This window comes from Macaca nemestrina, chromosome 7, assembly GCF_043159975.1.
Source record: "Macaca nemestrina isolate mMacNem1 chromosome 7, mMacNem.hap1, whole genome shotgun sequence".
NCBI lineage: Eukaryota > Metazoa > Chordata > Mammalia > Primates > Cercopithecidae > Macaca > Macaca nemestrina.
This window is the reverse complement of record NC_092131.1, coordinates 121858939-121881222: the sequence shown is the minus strand read 5'-3', so window position 1 is coordinate 121881222 and position 22284 is coordinate 121858939. Positions and strand designations below refer to the sequence as shown.

Sequence of the window (22284 nt, the reverse complement as noted above, 5' to 3'; positions counted from 1 at the left end):
TGGCTCAGGGGATGACTGACCTTAGCCTACTTCTGTAAGCTCTGGCTGACCTTAGCCTGAATATAGACAACTCCCCTATTTATTGCTCTCCGACTGCTGTAATACCCCTAGTCTCCGAGAGGTGGCGCCATCCAACAGCTTTTAAAAAATGGCGTTGGTGGGAAAAGGTGAGTGTGAGCCGCCAATTTTGCCTTGGTGGGTTTCCAGGAGTCTTGGGAAGGTAGTGAGGAATTTGGCAGGGGCAGGGTCTGGGGAGTGGGGAAGGGGGGCTTCTGGCAAAAGTACCCCACCTACTCCAAGCAAAGTACAAAACCTTTTATCTGCTGCTGATGCCTGAATTTCTATAGCTAAGACCAACAAAAGGGCTGATTAATATGTGTGGCTTACAAACTTCTCTCATAGACATTATCCAATTTAAACCCCAAAATAAAGATGACACTGCCTCTTCCGGAGCTGGATCTGTGCTTAACTGAATCAGCATGACATTGAGCAGATTCCTCAATCCCTCTGATCCTTAGTTTCCTCATCTACAGAATGCTGGGGTGAAGGTGGAATAAAAGGGATTTCAGGTACTCGCCCATCCCATGCCATGCCATGCCTGGCACATGACAGCTGCTTAAATAAAGGGTAGTAGTCATTGTTGATGATATTATCATTGGTTGCAAAAGAGTTGTTATTATCTTTCCTGGTTAAGGACATGCATTTTAGGCTTAAAGTCACTAGACTAGCACTTTAATAAATGGACCGGGGCCCTTAGCTGGAGTCTCTTCTTTGGGAGCCTCAGTTTCCTCCTTTCTTCCCCAGCAATGCTCTTCTTGGAAGCCCAGGCCCCTGCTTGATGTTTGAGAGGGAGGCACCTCTGGGCACATGCTAGTTCCCTAGAGATGGATTCATTATGGAAGTAGCCAATGGTAATTAAAACCACTTCTCTTGATGAGGGTGGGATTTTGTGGGGGAAGCCTGTGTTTGGTAAAACACAAGGGGGGTAATTCCAAGGTAGCAAAACTAGTTTTCCTGAGCAGCTGCAGTTTACACATTCTAAGTTCCAGCCCCAAGTGGGGTTTGTGTTCAGGACCCACATGCACACATGTGGGAGCTCTGGGAAGGCGGTGGGAGTTTCCAGGCTGCCAGGCTCCTGGGAGCCCTGGAAATGATGACTTGGGTTATCAGTGAGCAGAGAATATAAGGGTCAGGATAAAAGGGTGGGATGAAGGCCCAGTCCCTGGAGGTGGGGAGTGTTTCTGAGCGCAGCCTAGGAGAAGTTTGGCTATCTAATGGCTTCCTCCCTGGGGGAACGTGAGAGGAGAATGAAAGGGATACTGTCATGATGATAGGAAAAGCTTTTGTGCCACTGGAGCTGGGTTCAGGGCCAGGTACAGGTAGTTGGGTGGGAGGAAGGAAGAGTAGGCCACACACCGAGGATCCCGGGGATAAGGGATCAGGGTCTTATGTCAAATACCTCGGCACCATGTGCCACCTGCAGCTCTGTTTGCAACAGGATAGGATATCCCTCAGCAAGGAGGAGCCCTGCTGCCTTACAGGAGTCCCAAACCTTTTTCCTTGGGGAAGAGTGTACAGGATTTGGATCCCTGGGCACGGGAGGACTGGAGTCCCTCCACCCTCGTGATCGGTGGTTTCGTTACTCTGCAACTCTGCAACTCTGCAATCACACCCTGGTGGCATCCTTGCCCTGATTCTCCACTCAGGTGTGCAACTTGGCTGGGTCGTGGAAGGATCAGGGGGCACCCTATACCTTGTGCTGGTCCAGCCTGGTCTTCCCTCCACCCAGCTGGGAGCTGTGGCCTGGTTGGCTGCCCCTTGCCAGCCTCAGGAAGACTTTTAGCTCACTGGGTGTTTGGCAGTGCCCTGGGTAGGGGCCGGGGCTGGATCCCAGACCCTGAAGACTGATCCTTCTTTGTAGCCCTTGGCAGCCCAGTTCTGACCACAAGGCCCTTCCTCATCTCTTGGTCTTCACAGGGTAGATACCCCCAGGCTCAGCCTCTGGTTCTCATCTTTTTCCTGCCCAAGCTAATTCCCTTGGCAATCTCACCAGTGCTGTCGCTTTAAACACCATCTGCAAGCTGATGATTACTGGATTTCTCTCTCCCCTCCGCTCCAGACTCAAATTCCCTAGTCCCTTCTTGTCATCTCCACTTGGACATTGAATTGGCATTTCAGGTTCAACATGCTCCCAAGAAAGCTCCTGAACTCCCCTCCAGACTTGTCCCTCCTGCAGTTTTCTCCAGCTCGGTTGACGGCACCTCTGCCCTCTTGTGGCTCAGCCCTACATCCTGCAATCACCCTTGACTCTACTCGTTCTCTTTCCACATCAAATCCATCAGAAAATCCCATTGCATCCAGGATCTGAACCTCTTCCTGGAACCTCTTCCTGGATGACCACAGTCGTCTGCTGCCTGCGGTGCTGCAAGAGCCCCTCCGTGCTCCCCCATGTCTGCCCTTGCAGAGGAAGCTTCCCTCTGGGCTTCAGGGGCTGAAAGAGGGCCAGGTGAGGGGCCTTGACCAGAGGACTGGGGCACTAGATTGGACAAGCCATGTGCTTATCCACCCACTGCCACTACCTGCCTCTGGTTGACTAGAGCCTTGGGCACATGAGGGCCTGTCACCCAGGACCCCCTCTGGGCCTCTTATGGCCACAGGTTTTGACACATTGACACTGGAGAACAGAGGAAACAGGCAGAGAGTGCCTGGGAGTCCCGGACAGCTCCTTCTCCTGGGAGATGTTGAGTGCTCAGGGGCCTTCCTCGGGCCCCATCTGTGCCAGGGATAGCATGGCACCCACTATTCCTGCCCACCAGGGCTTGAGTTGTAACCCCCCCAGGACCACTCCAGGGGACTCTGCTTTGAGCTGTGGCAAGCTGTGCCCCTCCCTTACAATCCCCATCTGAACTCGAGCTTTGTCAGGGGTTCAGCGATCTCCTGGTGAGCGGCGTCCTCAGCCCTGCCCCATCTGCCGGTCTGGTGCACGAAGAGCCAGGCCTCACCTGGACAGCTCCTCCAGTTTGGACTTGGCGTAATCCAGGCTGTTGCGCTCAACGTGCTCATGAGGTGTGTGGGCCAGGAGCTCGTGGAGGGTCAATATGTACCTGGGGATCTGCGGGCAGGTGGGAGAGGTGAGGGTGGAGAAAGAGCCAGGGAAGTAGGGCCGGGGAAGCAGGGCCAGGGAAGTAGGGCCAGGGAAGTAGGGCCGGGGAGTAAGGCAGGGTCAGACAGGGAGTGAGCAAGAGAGAAAAAGAAAGAGGGAGAGGGAGAGGGAGAGAGGGAAAGAGGTGGCGAGGGCGGGGGAGAGAGGGAGAGAGAGAGAGAGCACATGAGCATAGGGTACAGGTGCGGGGAGAGAGAGAGAGAGAGCATGAAGGGGGGTGGTGGGAGAGAGAGAGAATGGTTTTTAGCCCAGAGGACTACTTCCATGAGCAGAACTGAGGAAGGAGATAGGCTGCCCTTTGGTCACAGACTCTAACTTGGAGGCTCTTCCAGGGTCTTGTCTAGGGCTCTGCTCTGGTTGAGGGTGGTGTGGGGTGCTCAGGAGCCAGGAGAGAAAGGTGGGGTGGACAGGCCCACAGTCAGCTTGCCCTGCACCCAGCATTGTCTGCTGCTGGCCCTAACCACCTCCCCCACCCCCTCTGGCAACCCAGAGCTGGGGCACGTTAAACACTGAGCCCCTCTGCCTGCCATGGTCCCTCCCCCATGCCTGCCTCCCTGACTCTCCCCCACCCAGGCAGGGCCAGACGCCACCTGGAACATGGGGTAGGTGAGGAAGGTCTCCAGCGTCCTCTCCTCGCAGTCAGGCTTGGCCTCGTAGTGCTTCAGCAGCTTGTCAAAGTCACGGTTCTGCTTGCAGTGGGCCAGGATCTGCAGGCTATACTGGTGGTTGCGGACAAACTCTTGGTAGATGTTGAGCATGGGCAGCAGGATGTCAAACAGGTCAGCTGGAAGGATGAGGCAGTCAGTGGGTGGCCAGGGCAGCTTGGTGGGGACAGAATCCCCTAGGCCCTTGGCTCCCCCAGCTACACCCAGAGAGGCCAGGGGCCAGGTTCAAGTTCCTCACCCCAGAGACATCTCTGCTCTTGGGGATGACTCCAGGACCACTGCCCTGTCCAGTTGCCAGTAGGTGGGCCTCCGTCATTGGGACCACATTAGAATCACAGACTCTTAGAGACACTTGTGATGGGAGTGTCAGAGAGAGGAGGTAGAGTGGGCACTTTGGGGTGCCACCTGGATCCCCCCCAGCTGCCAGCAGTGCTGGTGGCCAATGACTCTCAGCTGGGTCCCTCTCCAGGCATTGCTCTCAGCTGGAGGAAGCTGCCTTGCCTGGTCTGTCCTCCCGCTTCAATTCAGGACATTAGTGTGAGGTCGCCCTTCTCCATAGCTTCCTGTGGGGTCGGCTGAGGTTCTGTTGCAGCTGGAATGCTGCCCAGATCCTCCCTCTGCCTGCCCCCATGCCCTATGGTGCTATGGCCTAGGACACTCCCCAAGAGGCTTCCCTCCCTCCTGGAGTCTCCGTCCTGGGACAGAAGTGGCCTATCTGAGGTCACAGGGCAAGTCAGCAGCCGGCCTGGAGCTGGGTCTCCTGACCCCCTGTTTCCAGGGGTTTTCCTACCATATGACACATGAGTCTCTGCTCCTTCGTTCATCTGTCATTGTCCCAGCAGGCCTTCCAGGCTTGGCACTATCTAGTTCACCAGGTGGAGCCCTTTCTGGCTATAGTTCTGTCTCCAGCTTCCTGGGTATATAACTTTCCTTTCAGTGCCCCTAAGTCCCAACCAATTTCCCCAAATCTGTCCTTCAACATTTGATAGACTGGGATGGAGTCATGTGAAACATCTTCTATTTATTTATTTATTTATTTATTTATTTATTTATTTAATGGAATCTTGCTCTGTTGCCCAGGCTGGAGTGCAGTGGTGCAGTCTCGGTTCACTGTAATCTCTGCCTCCCATGTTCAAGTGATTCTCCCACCGCAGCCTCCCAAGTAGCTGGGACTACTAGTGTGCACCATCACGCCCAGATAATTTTTGAATTTTTGTGTTTTTTGTAGAGATAGAATTTTTATCACATTGACCAGGATAGTCTTGAACTCCTGAACTCAAGTGATCTGCCTGCCCTGGCCTCCCAAAGTGGTGAGATTACAGGCGTGAGCCACTGTGCCTGGCCTTGAAACATCTTCTTCTTCTTCCTCTTCATTTTTTTGAGATAAGAGTCTCGTTCTGTCGCCCAGGCTGGAGTGGAGTGCCATGGTGAGATCTTGGCTCACCGTAACCTCTGCCTCCTGGGTTCAAGCAATTCTCCTGCTTCAGCCTCCCACGTAGCTGGGACTACAGGTGTATGCCACCATACTGGCTAATTTTTGTAATGCTAGTAGAGAAAGGGTTTCACCATATTGGCCAGGCTGGTCTTCACCTCCTGACCTCAGGTGATCTGCCTGCCTCAGCCTCCCACGGTGCTGGGATTAAAGGCGTGAGTCACCATGCCTGGCCAAAACATCTTCTTATAAGTCCCATTTAAGAAAGGAAACATGGTTTCCTTGTAATCAACTCTAAATGGTAGCTCATGTGATGGGTGTCCGACCACCTGATGGACAATATCTTCAACAATGCAATTGCAGAAGATGAGGACCCCATCTTTCTAAGGACACTTCTTATTTTGACCTTAGAGAAAAGCACGGGTCTTTGACTTGAGAAAAATAATAGTGTCTACCTCCCCCTGGGAAGCTGAGGGCAGGGGAGCTCTGGAGAGCCAGGCCTGGGCCTGCTCTGTGCCCTCCACCTATGCAGCCTTTGCTATCCCTTTACTTCCCTAAGCCATTTTCTTTGCCTCCATCGTGGAGGTGACACCAACACTCACCTTTATCTACCACATTAAGAAAGTGAAAAAAAAGAAAGACACTTGGTGCAGGTTGAGGGTGAGATGCAGGAGGTTCTTCTGTCTGTTGCTTGTGGAACTTAGGGCAGTGCTGCCATCTTGGAGAACAATGGGACAATATGTATGAAGCAAGAGCCTTTCACATTTTTGGGTTCTTTGTTTTAGCAGTTCTGCTAATTGGAAACCTATCCCAAGGAAATGATCTCTAATATGGAGAAAATTTCTTATGAAGCGATGATTATTTCTAATAACAAAAAATTGGAACAACTCTAAGAGCCAACCATAGCAGACAGTTTGATAAATGACAGTGCCTTCATGGGTACTGGAGTATTACACAGTGATCAAAAAGCATGCTTTTGGCATGAGAAAATGCTTATGGGATAATGCTAAGTAAAAGAAAAAAAAAACAACACACAGCAAGATACAAATTCTATATTCAGTATGTTTGCAATTATGTAAAGTGGAAAAAAACCCAAGATCTCTGCATAGAAAAAAATTGGAAGAAAACACACCAAAGTGTTTATAGTGGTTATCTTTGGGAAGCAGAACTATGCTTGATATTTTTAAACATTTTCTACTTTTATGGGTTCTCAATTTTTCTGAAATGGATGTGTATACATTCTTTATAAAAGGGGAAAGTGGATAGGAAACTAAAAATATATCATTTCCTCTTAGAAATACAGGATTTGCCAACTTGTCTTTTCTCTTCTGCCCCCTCTGAAGGATTCTGTGGGTTTTAAAAAGTGACACTCTATTATGCTCTAGAAGGACAAAACTGCTGCAGCCTTTTGGGGTGGCCCCTGGAGGGGGATTTCTCTGGGGGCCTCAGTGAGGGTTGACTACTCACCCAGGACTAGCGTGGGCCAGCTGGAGATGCGGGCCTTCAGGCCTTGGTAAAAGATCTGATGTAAAAACATGATGGTTTCACTGAAAGAGAAAGCACAAGGTCACCTCTGCCCCAGGGACTTCCTGCTCCTCCAGAGGTGACTGTCCTCAAACCTCCTGAACGACTTCAGCAGCAAACCCTTTTCTCATGTGAGACCTTACGTGAAAACTGCATCGGCAGGATGGATGATATAATCTGGGGGGCCTGGTGCTAAATGAGAATGCAGGCCCCTAGTTAAAGAATTACTAAGCATTTCCAGATGGTGACAGCAGAGCATTAAATCAAGCCCAGGCTCGTCTATGCATGGAGTGGCATATCCATGGGCCAGCAGAGGGCAGGGAGCTGCTCTGGCCAGTGGCCTCTGTCTCCTCAAGTCCTGACCTGCTGGGCTCCACACCCCCTCCCCCAAGGTATCTTGGAGGAAACCAGGGCTCTGGCGAACACGGGTAAAAGCCACGGATCAACAGAAGAGCTAGAGTTTGAGATTAGCACAGAGAGGGGCTGAAATCTGCCCAATGCCCCTTCCCAGCTGTGAGACCATGAATAAGTTACCTAAGGTCTCCCAGCCTTGAGTCTTTCTGTGTAAAATACGAAGGTGAAATGAGGAAGCTCCTGGAAGCCTTGGGACAATTTGAGTGCCCAGTGCACAGGAGACGCTCAGCAAACGCTAGGTCCCCAACACCCAGTAACCGCCCCCGCTTTTTGGAATCAAAGTCAGAGAAGCCAAAAGACCCAGAGTCTTGCTGCTTGCAAAGCCTCTGTTTTGTTGCCACATAACGTGCTGAACTCGTATTCTCATTGGCAGCTTAGCGGGCTTGATACAGATAGCCACATTTGCTGGGCCTTCCGCGCAACCCGTTTTCCACCCACTGCTCCCAAAGCAGCTGGTCCCAGAACACAGTCCGGGCGTCTCCTCTCCCAGGACAAGCTGTGAGGACTGAGAGAACACCAGAGAGAGGCGGCTTCTGCTGCTTCCTGAAGGTACCCCCATTCCTTCCTGCCCAACCATTTCTCCCCTACTCCTTAGCTCCTACCACCTTGGAGACCTGGGGGTTTCCCCCAGATTCCCTCTAGGCTCTTTGCGGTACACTCCATTTATGGATAGGAAAACTGAGGCCCAGAGAGAGAAAGTGAGTAACTCAGGAGTCAGGGAGAGCCCTGAGCCTTTGGGCAGGCCCCCCTCTCTCCCTGGAATGTTCTCCTGTCTGTCTTTGGCAGCATTCTCCACAGTGTGCTCTGGGCTCCCTCCTGCCTCTGTTTCTCCAGGGCTTTGTTTGGCTGTTTGAGGTACCTGGTGTTTCCCACCTTGGGATGCTGGCCCTTCTCCCAGCGGTTTGTGCTCTGAGGCAGCCCTCCTCCATCTCACTGTCTTAGAACAATGAGAGCAGAGGGTGGAAGACATCTGGTGAGCACAGAGATGCTCCAGCTTCGAGGCGGTGTGGGGCAGGGCACAGGGGCCAGTGGATGGAGGGGGCTCAGAGGTTAGAGGCTCAGGACCCCAGAGGGATGTGAAATGTCCTGCGCATGCCTGCTTTGCAGATAAACAGGTAGGGTGGGGAGAAAGAGGATGTGAGAGAGATAGCAAGAGAGAGGAAGGGGTGAGGGAGATAAGAGAGGGAGAGAGGAAGAAAGGCAGGGAGAGAGAACAGAACAGAACACAACACCTCCAGGCTAAAGGGTGAAACTAGCAACTGCATTCCACAGAATATGTAGAAGGAAAGGAAAACTGAGCAAGACTGAAACCAATGCGAACTTAAAAATCCAAGCAGAGAAGACTTTGAGCTCTCACTTCTGAGTGTGGATCCCACTAAGTATTGTAAATTGTCTGTCATCTCCCTAAAGTTCCCAGAGAAAGGGTCCCTCCAGGTATGGCGACATCTTATGATCCTTGGTAAGCCTGGTTTCTGTCTGGCTCTGACCCTCAAATGAGTTTGTTGAATGGATAAATGTTCCAATTTTAAGAACTTTGGGAGTCCACATGTGAAGACCCTTCAAAATGGCCAATAGCAAGAGACCGACCTAGGGTTGCATGAGAGTGCAGAGAGGGAAGAATGTCTGACTTGAGGTGGGAGGCAAGGAGGTCAGGTCCGGGGACTTTCAGGGGTTCTCGAGGGAGCCATATTTGGCAGCCATCCCCAATCTTTTTGGTACCAGGGACTGGTTTTGTGGAAGACAGTCTTTTCACAGACAGATGGTGGGGTGGGGGCAGTGTGGTGGAGGGATGGTTTCAGGGTGATTCAAGTGCATTACATTTATTGTGCACTTTATTTCTATTATTATTATTATATTTTTGAGGCAGAGTCTTGCTCTGTCGCCCAGGCTGCAGTGCAATGGCGTGATCTCGGCTCACTGCAATCTCCTCCTTCCGGGTTCAAGTGATTCTCCTGTCTCAGTCTCCCGAGTGGCTGGGATTACAGGTGCGCACCAGCACGCTGGGTTAATTTTTGTATTTTTAGTAGAGACGGGGTTTCACCATATTGGCCAGGCTGGTCTCAAACTCCTGACCTCAGGTGATCCACCTGCCTTGGCCTCCCAATGTGCTGGGATTACAGGCGTGAGCCACCATGCCTGGCTTATTTCTTTTATTATTACATTGTAATATATAATGAAATAATTATGCAAGTCACCATAATGTAGAATCAATGGGAGCCCTGAGTTTGTTTTCCTGCAACTAGACGGTCCCATCTGGGGGTAATGGGAGACAGTGACAGATCATCAGGCATTAGATTGTCATAAGGAGCATGCAACCTAGATCCCTCACATGTGCAGTTCATGATAGGGTTTGTGCTCCTATGAGAATCTAATGCTGCCACTGATCTGACAGGACGTGGAGCTCAGGTGGTAACGTGAGCAATGGGGAGTGGCTATAAATACAGATGAATCTTTGCTCGCTCACCCACTGTTCACCTCCTGCTGTGGGGTCCAGATTCTAACAGGCTACAGACCAGTGTTAGTCTGTGGCCTGGGGGTTGGGGACCCCTGATTTATAGGATCTTGACATATGTCTAGATCCTTTTAGATAACCCTGAGTACTGCCATGGCAAGACTTAGGATTGCCATTCTCAGACAGCTTCAGCACAGCAGACAACTGTTTAGGATGGACCAGGGAGAAAATGAACCTTCTTATATCCCAATACTGCACATGCCTGTGCAGCAGCATATCAGGAACATCATAAGCTAGAATTATAAAAATACAGTTGATGAAGCCTCCATTTCTAAGGTTAAATTTAAAGAATTTAACTTGTAATCCTACTACGCAGAAATTACTATCATTGCCCAGCCAACTAAAAATATTATCTCATTTTGACTTGATTTGCTTAAAAAAGTCAAATTATTAATGGGTGGTTTGAACATTTTTCTTATATATTGGCCATTTGTATTTCTTTTTAAAAAATTGCCTAGTCATGGTCATTGCTATTTTTTCTCTTATTAATCTTTTCTCTCTTATTAATTTTAAATAACTATATTAAGTGTATAGTCTGACATCTATGTTGTAGACATCTTTGCTCAGCTATTTGCCTGTTAATTTTGTGTGTGGTGTTATTCTGAAGTTTTTCCATTTTTCCTTGTAAGGTGGACCATTTTCTTTCTGGTTGGCTTGGGAATCATATCTTTCCCCACTCCCAGACTGCTTACATACTCATGTATATATTATTTTATTGTTTCATTTTTACATGTAAATACTGAATTATTGTTTGCTTTGGTGTATGATATGAATAAGGGAGATAGACATAGCCTTTCCCTCAATTTGGTTAGCCAATTGTCAATTCTGTTAATCAAATATACCAGCTATTTACTAGGCTGGTTTTTCATAGTTACCAAATTCTTGCCAGGTGAGGTGGCTCACACCTGTAATCTCAGCACTTTGGGAGGCTGAGGCAGGTGGATCTCTTGAGTCTGGGCACTATAGGGAGACCCCATCTCTACAAAAAATAAAAAACTTAGCCAGGCATGGTGGTGCACACTGGTGGTCCTAGCTACTCAGGAGGCTGAGAGGATGGCTTGAGCCCAGGAGGCAGAGGTTGGCAGTGAGCCAAGATCATATCACTGCACTCCAGCCTGGGCAACAGAGTGAGACCCTGTCTCAAAAAAAAAAACAAAATTCTAATATATGCGTAAGTCTCTTCCTGGACTTTCTATTTTATTTTGTTGATCTTGTATTAGTCTTAGGTTGTTTTTATTACTTAATATATTTATAAGCCTTTATAATATATTTTAATTACAGGTAGGAAATTCTTTCATTGTTTTTTAAGAATATTATCTGTCTGTATGCATTTATTCCTCCAACTGAATGTTAAAATCATTTTGCTAGGCTGCACTTTGATTGGCATCACATTAAATTTACAGAATATTCTGGGTGAAATGACATCTTTGTGACACACATCCTTTCTTTTTTTTTCGAGACGGAGTCTCGCTCTGTCGCCCAGGCTGGAGTGCACTGGTGTGATCTCGGCTCACTACAAGCTCCACCTCCCGGGTTCACGCCATTCTCCTGCCTCAGTCTCCCTAGTAGCTGGAACTACAGGCACGCACCACCACGCCTGGCTAATTTTTGTATTTTTTAGTAGAAATGTGGTTTCACCATGTTAGCCAGGATAGTCTCGATCTCCTGACCTCGTGATCCACCCACCTCAGCCTCCCAAAGTGCTGGGATTACAGGCGTGAGCCACTGTGCCTGGCACAACACACATCTTTTTGTCCAGGATGCTGGTGTGTCTCTCTACTTTACTATGTCTTTGTTGATGCCTCATCACATAGATACTGTGTTTATTCCTAGACATTTTATGTTCTTGTTGCTATTTCTCATACTATATTTTCTAAGTGGTTTCTGTAGATATAGGGAAAAGTTACTGATTTTTCCTTTTTTTTGAGACAGGGTCTTGCTCTGTCTCCCAGACTAGGGTATGGTGGTGTGATCTCAGCTCACTGTAGCCTCGGTGTCCTGGGCTCAAGCGATCTTCCCATCTTAGCTTCCTGAGAAGCTGGGACTACAGGTGTGTGCCACCATGACCTTCTAATTTTAAGTTTTCTGTAGAGATGAGATCTCCCTATGTTGCCTGGGCTGGTCTTGAATTCCTGGTTAAAGCAATCCTTCTGCCTCGAAAGTGCCGGGATTAGAGGCACGAGGCACTGTGTCCAGCCTGATTTTGCTTATATTTTAACAACATGAACTCCTAATCGTTTTTAGGAGGTTTTTTTTTTTTTTTTTTTTTCCATTGACCCTGACCTTGGGTCTGCCCCACAGAGCTGCTTCTCCTCCTTCTCTTCTCATTAAATAGCAGCCCTTCCCACCAGGCTCAGACAGAACCTAGGAATCACCTATCACCTCTTTCCCCTTCACCCCTATATCTACTCCATCAAAGTTGCTGATTCTGCTGTCTCCTGTCTGTTGCATCTGCCACTCCTGTCACCTCTGCCTAGACCATTGTCAGTGGGCCCCTAACTGGTCTTTTGCTTCCACTCTTGCTCCTGGTCCACCCATTCTCCACACAGTGGATTCATCTCTTAAAAATTGAATCCAATCGGGGGAGTGGCCTTAACTTGGCCTTCAGCCCCCTATAGGAACTGCCTCTGTCTGTCTCATGGGCTACTCCCTCTTCCCTATGCCTTCTCACCACTCTGGCCTTCTGTTCCCTGGATTTGCTTTCTTCTGCCTTAAGGCCTTTGCACAGGCCATTCCCTTTGCTCTCACCACCCCCTTTGTTGGCATAGCTCTTCTATTTATCAGAGCGAGAGCGAGCGAGCGAGAGAAAGAGAGAGAGAGAGAGAGAGTCTGTACACACATAAATGTGCTATTTTTAAGACTAAGTTTTGGTAAAAAAAAATTGGGAAGTTTTCTACTTTTATCCAATGTTCTATAACAGTTTAAATAAAAATGATTGATTCTTTTAAAATGCCAAGTTCATTGTGACTCTCTAAGGGGATTATACCATGCACCTTTCTCAAATCTACATGACCCCTTGAAGGTGGAATACCTAATAACATCTTGCAGAACTAGTGTTTCATTCACTCATTCAATATATAGTTATTGAGTTCCTACTAGGTGTCAGGCACTTGCTCAGACAATGGTCTCCCTGTGTCTAACTTCAGCAATCATAAAAACAGAAATAGTCCCCATCAAGGCTGCTGGATGCACAGTTCTAGTGGGCACCATTCACAGCCTAGTGTATGTCAGGGGTTGGCAAACTATAGCCCATGGGCCAAATCTAGCATAGCTGCTGTTTCTGTATGGCCTGAGAGCTTAGAATAATTTTTACATTTTTAAATGGTTGAAAACAAAAGAAAAGTTTTACTGTAATATAGCCACACTCATTTGTTTTTGGATTATCTGTGACTGCTTAGTTGTAACAGAAATGGTATGTCTCACAAAGTCTAAAACATTTGCTAACTGACTCTTTACAGAAGAAAATCCACCCACCCCTATGCAATGTGAACGGTGCCCCCAGAACTGTTCAGTGCACAGCTGGTGCAGCTGTAACCTATGGCCCTGTCCCCATTCACATTGAACAGTTAATATAGTGAGAGACCTAAACACAAAAAGAAATCTTTATTTAAGTGTGATGCATGCACCAAAGAGAAGCATAGGGGCTCTGGGACAGCACGACCAAAGCACATAAACCAATGGTGGCAAGGGGCATGGGGGTGGTCAGGGACATGGCAACCAAGGAAAGACATGAAGAAAGAGTAGGATTGCTGTCGGAAGGAGAGTAGGGTGGGAAGAACATTCCAGCAAGAGAAGTGGCCTAACTGCAGGACATGTTCATTTTGCCTGGTTCACTTCCTGAGCCCAGAAAGGGGCATGATGTACCCAAGGCCAGTCCAAGGCAGATAGGGCTGGGCAGGAGCAGGACAAAATCAGGCCCCTTCACTCTTGCCCCCACACCCTGCCTGTTGCATTGCACCAGTCACTCATCATGGGTCCCGGGCCTGCCCCTCGTCACCCTCCAGCCCATGCAGACAGGATGAATTGATTGTGGCATGCTCTCCTGCTGAGCCTCATCATTCCCTCAACTCAGGGCTCCAGGCAGCCACTGCCAATCAGTCAGCACAGGAAGCAAGATATAAACCATCTGTCACCAGGACAGTATGCCTCTTGTCATGGGCAACACCTGTGGTTCCCAGCGCACGGCGCTGGGCATGGTTTTCATTAAAGGGAAATAGCCAGTCTCTAAGCTTATTGTCTTGACTGAACAAAGCCTGCTGCAAATGTTTAGTTCAAAGATCTTTTCCCCCCTATTTGAGAAGTACACAGTTAACACCCTCCCCAGCTCTGCAACATCCTCGATGAATCTGCCAAGCTGGAGAGAGGCTTCTGTCTTCCCAAGGACCTTTTAAAATGAGCTTCAGTAAATCACCAAATTAGCATCAGGTTTCTAATGTGGCTGTATATTTCAGCCTAAAAGCAAATCTAGGAGAGAGCTACATATGGAAAAGCTTTGCAGCAAGTGAGCTGGCGGCTCCACCGTGGCTTATGACACACAGACCTTTGTGCTGTGGTCTGAGGCAAGGAGAGCGGCGAGGTTCACGTCCTGGATCGGCCCCCCACAGCGTGGACAGAAAGTGAAAAGGTGGGTCTCACACACAAGGGGGAGTTCTCCAACAGAGGGTGCATGCCCAGACCTGTGCTGTAATGACCCACACTCATTAGCAGTGGGGGCAAGGAAAATGGGTTCCTGGAGAGGATTCCAGCCCATTATTTAACAAGGCAGCAGCGGGAAGCTGGGGCCTTACCATTAAACAGATCTAGGTTACAATCCCAGCCTGCCCCACTCGCTGTGTGCTATTGAGCATCTCCTGTCACCTCTCTGATCCTGGCTCCAGCCTCATGGGTGCCTCTGAGGATCAGAAAGCATGCAGGTCAAGTGCTGGCAGAGAGCCCAGCACAATGCAGGTCCTATAAAGCACTGCCGTAGTATGGGAAGTGCAGTCCAGAAACTTCAATCCTGCAAAGCGCTGAGTGGGGGCTGTTTTAAGGTCACAAAAAAATAATAATTCCAGCTGTTCCTTACATTTGCAAAAAATCATAGAGTTTAAGATAGTGAAGCTTGTGCTGTCCCCAAGTGACCATGTATAAGGCAAGGATGATCTGGAGACCATCATGTTCCAGCTCTTCCTTCCCACTCTGACCCCTGGGGAAGGAAAGATTTCTGGCTTGCACATGTTTGAGAACAGGGACCAGGGTAGAGAAGAGGAACCAGCTCATCAGACTTGCAGCTATTGATATAACCACCAGGTCTTCTCACTTAATCTAGGAAGACAATAGAGTAAATTACATTGACTGATTTTCAATGTTGAACCAGCCTTGCATTTCTGGGATGGATCCCACTTGGTCAGGATGTATTACTCTTTTTATATATTGCTAGATTCACTTTGCTATTTTGTATATATGCACATGAGGGATATTGGGCTGTAGTTTTCTTGTGATGTATTTGGTTGTGATATGAGGGTAATGCTGACTTGTAAAATGAGTCAGAAGTGTTCCTTCCATGTTATATTTGATTTTGATTTCTTGCACAGTGCATTATTATGGAGCACCTGGGCTATGTTGGGCTCTGTGCTAAACACTTTACACCAAGTCTCTTCTTTGATCCTTTAGTGCCTGTAAGAGACAGGTACCATTCCTGGGGCAGCCTTTTCTGATGACCTCTAGAGTCCATATTCTAGAGGTCTTGAGAATTGATCAGGCTGCTGCTATTTTTCCTGAGATCAATAAAATTGCTAAGGTAGGCAACAGTTGGCCTTGGGCCCATCGTAAAGAAAGTGAAATGGGCAGCATCCTTGGGATGAAGAAGCGGCTACCTGGGGAGATGGGGATGGGTAAGGGAGCTTCTCAGTCTGAAGCCTGTGGAAGATGCCACTTGTCTTTTTCTAGGCAGGCATGCACACTGCCCAGGAGGCCCTGAAAGCATCACATTCATAGTGTCACTATTCAGAGCTGGAGGATCTTAAAGAGCATCTAATTAAACTTCTAAACCTATTTGATGTTTCTGACAAAGGGTTACTCTTCTGGATTCTTACTGTGATGGGGAGCTCATTACTCTTTCAAACTTTTGCCTCTGGGTCCACCAGCCTTCAGTTATCCAGCCCCCTACAAGGCACCAGGGAAGTGTGCTCAGATGCACGTTTGCCTCTGCTGGCAGGATGCAAACATGTGCTGGGCAGTCATGCCTGCTCAGGCCCTGGAGTCCCTCCATGCTCACTTAGCCTCTCTACCAGCCTCCCATCTTCCACTCTCCCCAAGGAGTGCCCCCCGACATGGCAGAGGGGCTAAGCTTCCTGCAACAGACCTGACCATGACATTCTCTGCCTGAAATGTCTGATGGCTCCTTCCTGCCTCCAGAATCAAGTCCCACTCTCACCTTTGGGCCTTCGCACATGCTGTTTTCTCTACCTGGAAAGTTCTTTCCTCCTCCTTCTCCTGTAAACTTTCTCGTGTCCTTAAAGACTAAGCTCAGACACCACCTCCTCCAGGAAGACTCTGGTGGTTCTCACATTTCATGGTAAACATCTGCTGGATCATTTGACTTGATGGTGGGGTTTACATGGCTCACTCTATATATGTGAACCCAGCACGCAGCCAGGCACTCTGTGTTGCTTGTTTGTTGAATGAGCGAGTGGATGAGTGTCCTTGCCTTTGGTGGGGCTGCTGGCTACCAACCCATTCCTTCCATCCCTAATCATTGCTGGGGCCCCACCCTATGGACTGCCTTGTATTGACAAGAGAAAGGGAAAAACAGATTTGGGTAAACCTTTCCACTTGCCCTGCTGAAGGGCACTTGCCCTGTTTTGTTTCTGGGTCTATCTTGAAGTCTATCATGTTTCCTTTTAAGGTCATTGTTGAAAATATCAGCTTCATGAGAAGGCAAAATCCCCCCCTTTCCTCCTTCTCATTTGTTCTCCATTAAAGGTATCTGACCTGATCCATTCAGTTCTTTGAAGATAAAAATATAAAACCATGTTGTGATTTCTTTTTTTTTCCGAACAACTTTTGAACAAATGCTGTGAGCTGGCATGAATATTCTCTATCAAAGATTCCAGGTCAAAAGAATTCTATTTCAGATGAATCAATGAAGTATAATAAAATTATGAAAAGGTAACAAACACAAAAGGACGCCTCTTAGCGACGATGATAAATCGTCACCAAAAGTTTGCATTGGTGGCCTAATATGCGAACAAAGTACAAACAACATAGAACTACACCACTGCCTCCTGAAGTAAACCTCAAATAAGGAGTCATGGTGGAGATAAACACAGGCAGCCACCTCTGTTTATCTCAAGCCTCCCATTTTGGTGCCATCTGGGACCAGTAGCATCAGCAGCACCTGCAAGCTTGTTGGAAATGCAGTCCCCTGGGCTCCACCCAGACCTACAGATGGGCTTGTGTTTGAGAATCTGTGAAGTCAGCTGAGCTATCAAGGGTTTGCTCAGCAAGGAACATGTTCTTCACATTTTTCATTCAAATTCCAGGTCACTGAATCTAAACAACCCACTTGGAGTTTCTGGGTTAAATGTTACCTGATTTCACACACACATAATTCTTTTTTTGTTGTTGTTTTAGTCAATGCATAAAAAGCATTTATTGAATGTCTAAGAACTGTGATCAACATGTCTATTAAAAAGCAACCTTGTGGGGCCCTGTGATTCATTTTCTGGAAAAGGTCTCATGAGGCCAAAAGCTATTTTCCTCCTCCTGCCTGCTTCTCTCTCTGTCCCCCATATTCTGATGCCTTGTCCACATCTGTGATGTCACCTGTCCCACTCCAATGACTTTCAGTTTCTTCAGCCCAATCTCTCAACTGAGCCTCAGACTCATGTCTGACTCACAACCTCATACACCCCCACCCTGGGCTGTTCCACAGTCCCCTCAAACTCGGCACATCACACTGTTAGGGAAAGGGGAAGAGGAGGACACAGGGAAGGTGGCCCTGGGTCCCAAATAATCATGCAGAGGGCTTGAAGAAAAGGCTGGTTGAGATTAGTGAAAGGACTGAATGCTGAATATTTGAAAAGAAATGTAGTTGAATGAACATCTAGGGGAACATAATGATTTACTTTAATTAGTAGATGACATTCCATTGTAAATAGCACGCTGTTTGTATGTCTTCATTTTTGTTGCTTTTATCTAGTTTATACAATTTTATCACCCACCAGAAAGCTCATTTAAACCATTTCCTTTTAAAAAGAAGTTGACAGCAGAAGAGCAGCCATCAGCGCAGCCTTCTGAAGAACCATAAGCCTCATACTAATGCCAGGGTCACCATCTGGGAGAAGTGACTTCTTTGTAAGGCATGTGGGTAGCGTGGTCCACAGCAGAACTCTAAGGCACCTGAGAATTGTAAGCTTCAACCTGGCCTCCAGGTCATTATGATGGCATCAAGGTCGAAGAATATTTTATTTTACGTTTTGTAGCTTGATTTATAATTCTTGAACATTTAAACCAGGGTTCCTTAACTGTGGCACTACAGACATTTTGGTTGGAATAATTCTTTGTTGGTGGGGGACTGTTCTGCATATTGTAGGATATTTAACAGCACCTCTGGCCTCTACTCATTAGATGCCAACAGCAACCTCCTTCAAGTGGTGACAATAAACAGTGTTTCCAAACATTCCTAAGTGTTCCCTGGGGAGCAAAACTGCCCCAGTTGAGGCCCACTGGTTTAGACCTATACTTTGTGAGCCTACATTTGTGCCCCTGCCCCAGATCCCACAATTGTTGGGGTTGGTCGTTTCTAGCCACGTGATCTTGGGCACTTCCATCCTCTCTGGGCCTCATCTGCACTTGGTGGGAAACACATGAGAGAGTGTGTCAAAGCTTAGCTGCGGCCAATGCTCACTAGTCTCCTTCCTGCCTTGGTCAACCTTTAGGGGTGCTCACCTGTTCAGGAAGATGCTGCTGACATCGTCATGTGTGATGGGAGGCTTCTTGGAGCTGGCGGCCATCCGCAGTGGGCGCAGGAAATTGTTGACAAGGATGTGCAGCTGCTGCACGTACTCAGCCTCAGCCTCCAGCATGCTGAACACCACCTGGTTCCTCTTGCGCATGCTGTCGGCATGGGGTGACCGAATGTAGTCCTGGATGATGGTCTTCCACTTCCGCCGGCACAGCCAGCCCCGCAGGAAGCTCTGCACCTGGGCAGCAAGACCAGTGGGGAGAGGCTCCTGTCAGGGAGTCTGGACCACTGCTGTCCTTCGAGGCTGTGAGCTCCCCAAGGGCAGGGACCCAAGGCTTTGTTATTCCTATGCCGGGCATGTAGCAAAAAGAGCTCAGATGTAGATCAGGCCTGGCTCTGTTGCCCACATGATGCAGGGCAAGTTGTTTGGTTGTTCTGAGCCAATTTTCCCATCTGTAAAATGGGACTAAAGAGATGATGGCTAGACTGAAAGTCTGGTCCACAAATTGGACTGGCATCTCTGAAGAGCTTATTGGAAATGCAGATTCTCAAGCCCCACCCCAGACCTCTGCAGTTTAACAAGACCCCTTGGGTTGCTTTAGAAGCACTCGCTGGAGGGCAAATGTGGCTCCATGTCTCCATAATGGGAGGTCGCCTGAGGATAAAGGGTTGCAGGGCTGTGCTGGGCACGGGTCACACCTTGCCTTGTCTAATGACTTGCCTGAAAGCCCAGAAGTTTCAATTAAAGCTCTTCTGGATAGAAGGGTGATTATCAAATTGAACAGAACATGGAAAATTAGTTAACTCATACTCAGCCCTCATCAGCGGCTTCTGAGTGCTGGGGCCTGCCTGGAGCTTCTCCTCCTGACTCAGTAGGGAAATGAACAGAGACACTTAACTCAGTTGCCTTGGTGCTGGGCTGCTTGGAGTGGCCTCGTGTTGGCAAGAACTCGGGAAAGGGCCTTGATTGACATACACACAGAGAGTTGTCTTAAGCTGTACAGGCTTCCAATCAAGGGCTTCTGAGCTGTACAGGCTTCCAATCAAGGGCTTCTTGCACAAGGACTGTGCAAGCTCACAGTCCACACTGGGAGGAAGGGTGCTGGGATGAGCCACTGGGGACCAGGCAGAGGTGCTCATACAATATTCTCCACTGAAAGGACCACTGTCTCCAAACAGCAGGTACAGTTGTCCAGGGGCAGACCTGCTGGCTAGAGATGGGTGCTGTGGGGAGAAGAGGCCTGCCCAAGCCCCAGGAGCTATCTCTGAAGATAGGAAGGGCTTTCTCAAAGAGGGAGGGGCTTACTCTGAGGTTCCAGGAGGGTGAAAATAGAGCGATGGGAGGTGGATTTCAGCTAGCCTTTAACAAAATGTTCCAACCAGAATGCTCCAAGTACAGGGGTGGACTGGGAAGCTCACTGGGACTGTAGCAGAGAACATGGTGGGTCAGGGCATCTCTGCCCAGATGGGACTTGACTCAGACCCGGGTGGCAAGTCCCAGTGTCTGTGGGGCCCTGGCAGTTCCTAGAGGTACGTGAAGCTGGCTGGGTGGGGCAGGGGGGTATATCATAAGGTGGCATCTCTTGCCTGGGCCAGCTGCTGTCATGTGCAGGAGGTGGCCTGGGGCTGCTGGACTTTCTGCTTTTTAAGGAGATGTCGTGTCCCAGCAGCATAGCCTCTGGAGCTTGGCCGCCAGGGTTTGAATGTTACTCTGTATATACTTAGCTGTGTGACCTTGGGCAAGTTCCTTTGCCTCTCTGTGTCTCAGCTTCCCCATATGTAAAAGGAAAATAATAAATAAACCTCAGAGGATTTTAGTGAGGATAGAATTAATCTGCATAAAGCTCTTAAAATAATGTCTGGCACATAGAAAGTAGTTAATTAATGTTAGCTATTTCTAGTCTTAAGAAACCAGAAATCCAGATTTTTGTGTGATGTGTTTAGCTTTTAAAGCACTGGCAACAAATTTTTAAAAATGTAAACCAAAAAAAAGCCCAGTGGGATGAAAATCTCAAAATCTCAAACACACTGGTAAGCTGAACTTGGCCCACGGGATGCCAGTTTGCAGTTTCTAGGGATGGCATTGGGGTCCTTTTATGCACTCAACAAATAGGATTCTGTGGTTTCACCTGTTTTTCTTAGGGTGAGTCAGGCTCCCCTGCCTTGAGTCTGGCAAGCTACAAGCACAGCCCATGCCCCTTCCCTCTGCCACACCACCACAGGGTGGCCCATGGTATGTCACTACCTGGCCACTGGGCAGATCTCTGGTAGCTTCTGACATGTCTGTTCCTCCTGAACTCTCATAGGGTAAAAGCAGTGAGGTCCGAAAAAGGCTGGACTACTGTGCTGGGTCTGCTGGGGACTCAGGAGGTACTTGTGAGAGGTGGCGTGTACATGGCAGTGGGGGTCGCATGCCAGGGAGTGGCAGCAGAGAGGTGGCCCTGGGGGTCTTGGCAAGGTGAATGACAATGTGAGGAAAGCGGTCAGCTGAGAGTCCCAGGCCTGGGCTTCTGTCCTGGCTTTCCCCACTCCTTCCTCTTGTGGAACCTTGGTTTTCTTTTTTTTTTTGAGACGGAGTCTCACTCTGTCACTCAGGTTGGAGTGCAGTGGCATGATCTTGGCTCACTGCAAGCTCCACCTCCCGGGTTCACACCACTCTCCTTCCTCAGCCTCCCGAGTAGCTGGGACTACAGGCACCCGCCACCACGCCTGGCTAATTCTTTGTATTTTTAGTAGAGACGGGGTTTCACCGTGTTAGCCAGGATGGTCTCGATCTCCTGACCTCGTGATCCACCTGCCTCGGCCTCCCAAAGTGCTGGGATTACAGGTGTGAGCTATCGCGCCCGGCCCTCAGTTTTCTTATCTATAAAATGGGGCTGAAGCACTCTACCCCACAGGAATAACCAGAAGAAATGACAAGGTACCCGTCAGAGATAAGGGGTTGTGGGCTCTGTCTTTGAAGCTGAGGTTGGGGGATGGGGGCACGCCCTGAGGACAGTGGGACTGTGGGTGGATACTGCCAACCCTGGCCTGGCTCTCTAAAGAGAGAGCTCCAAAGAGGGCCACCCAGAGGGATAGTACAGACCTTCTTAATTTTCTTGATGTCGCTGTCTTCATCGTTGGGAGCAACAGTCTGGGTGGACTGGATGCGCTCATTGTCCTTGAGCAGGGATGCGATCTGCAACAGAAACACAGGTCAGCCTGCAAGGGGCACTGGTTCATGGAGGCCCCAGGTCTTTGGGCGGTGGGTGGCAGGCACAGGGTGGCAGCCGGCCCTGCCTCTTCTTCCCCAAGAACCATGATGCCACAGCTTGTGATTCTGACTCTGTGCATCCAGGTCATGGAACCAGACAGGCCCCAGACATCTGTGAGAAGCAAGCGCTGCATGGGGGATGGGTAGACACTTGGGTTCCAGGCCAGCTGGGCTGCCCAACCAGAGTGACCTTGGATGAAGCCCTTCTGCTCTCGGGGCTGTAGCCACCTCATTTGTAATCTCAGAATTTGACCTAAATCTGTGATTCTCCTCCCTACTCCCCAAACCACTTAGTCCCTTTATTTTATAATTTTTGCTGTGATAGAACACATGTAACATAATATTTACCATTTTTACCATTTTTAAGGGTACGG

The 22284-nt window shown here is 48.7% G+C and overlaps 1 protein-coding gene across 2 annotated transcripts in view; it reads right to left on the bottom strand.

The window, feature by feature from the left end:
- LOC105493124 (Ras protein specific guanine nucleotide releasing factor 1) overlaps positions 1–22284 on the bottom strand; it is a 133317-nt gene that overhangs the window by 71955 nt on the left and 39078 nt on the right. For both annotated transcript variants that reach the window (XM_011760573.3, XM_011760574.3), the window contains exons 4-8: positions 21743–21835; positions 18642–18895; positions 6728–6807; positions 3754–3947; positions 3003–3112 (exon numbers count right to left, since the gene is read on the bottom strand). In XM_011760573.3, the coding sequence (XP_011758875.2) occupies positions 3003–3112; positions 3754–3947; positions 6728–6807; positions 18642–18895; positions 21743–21835 (731 nt within the window). The remainder of the gene's footprint in view (positions 1–3002; positions 3113–3753; positions 3948–6727; positions 6808–18641; positions 18896–21742; positions 21836–22284) is intronic.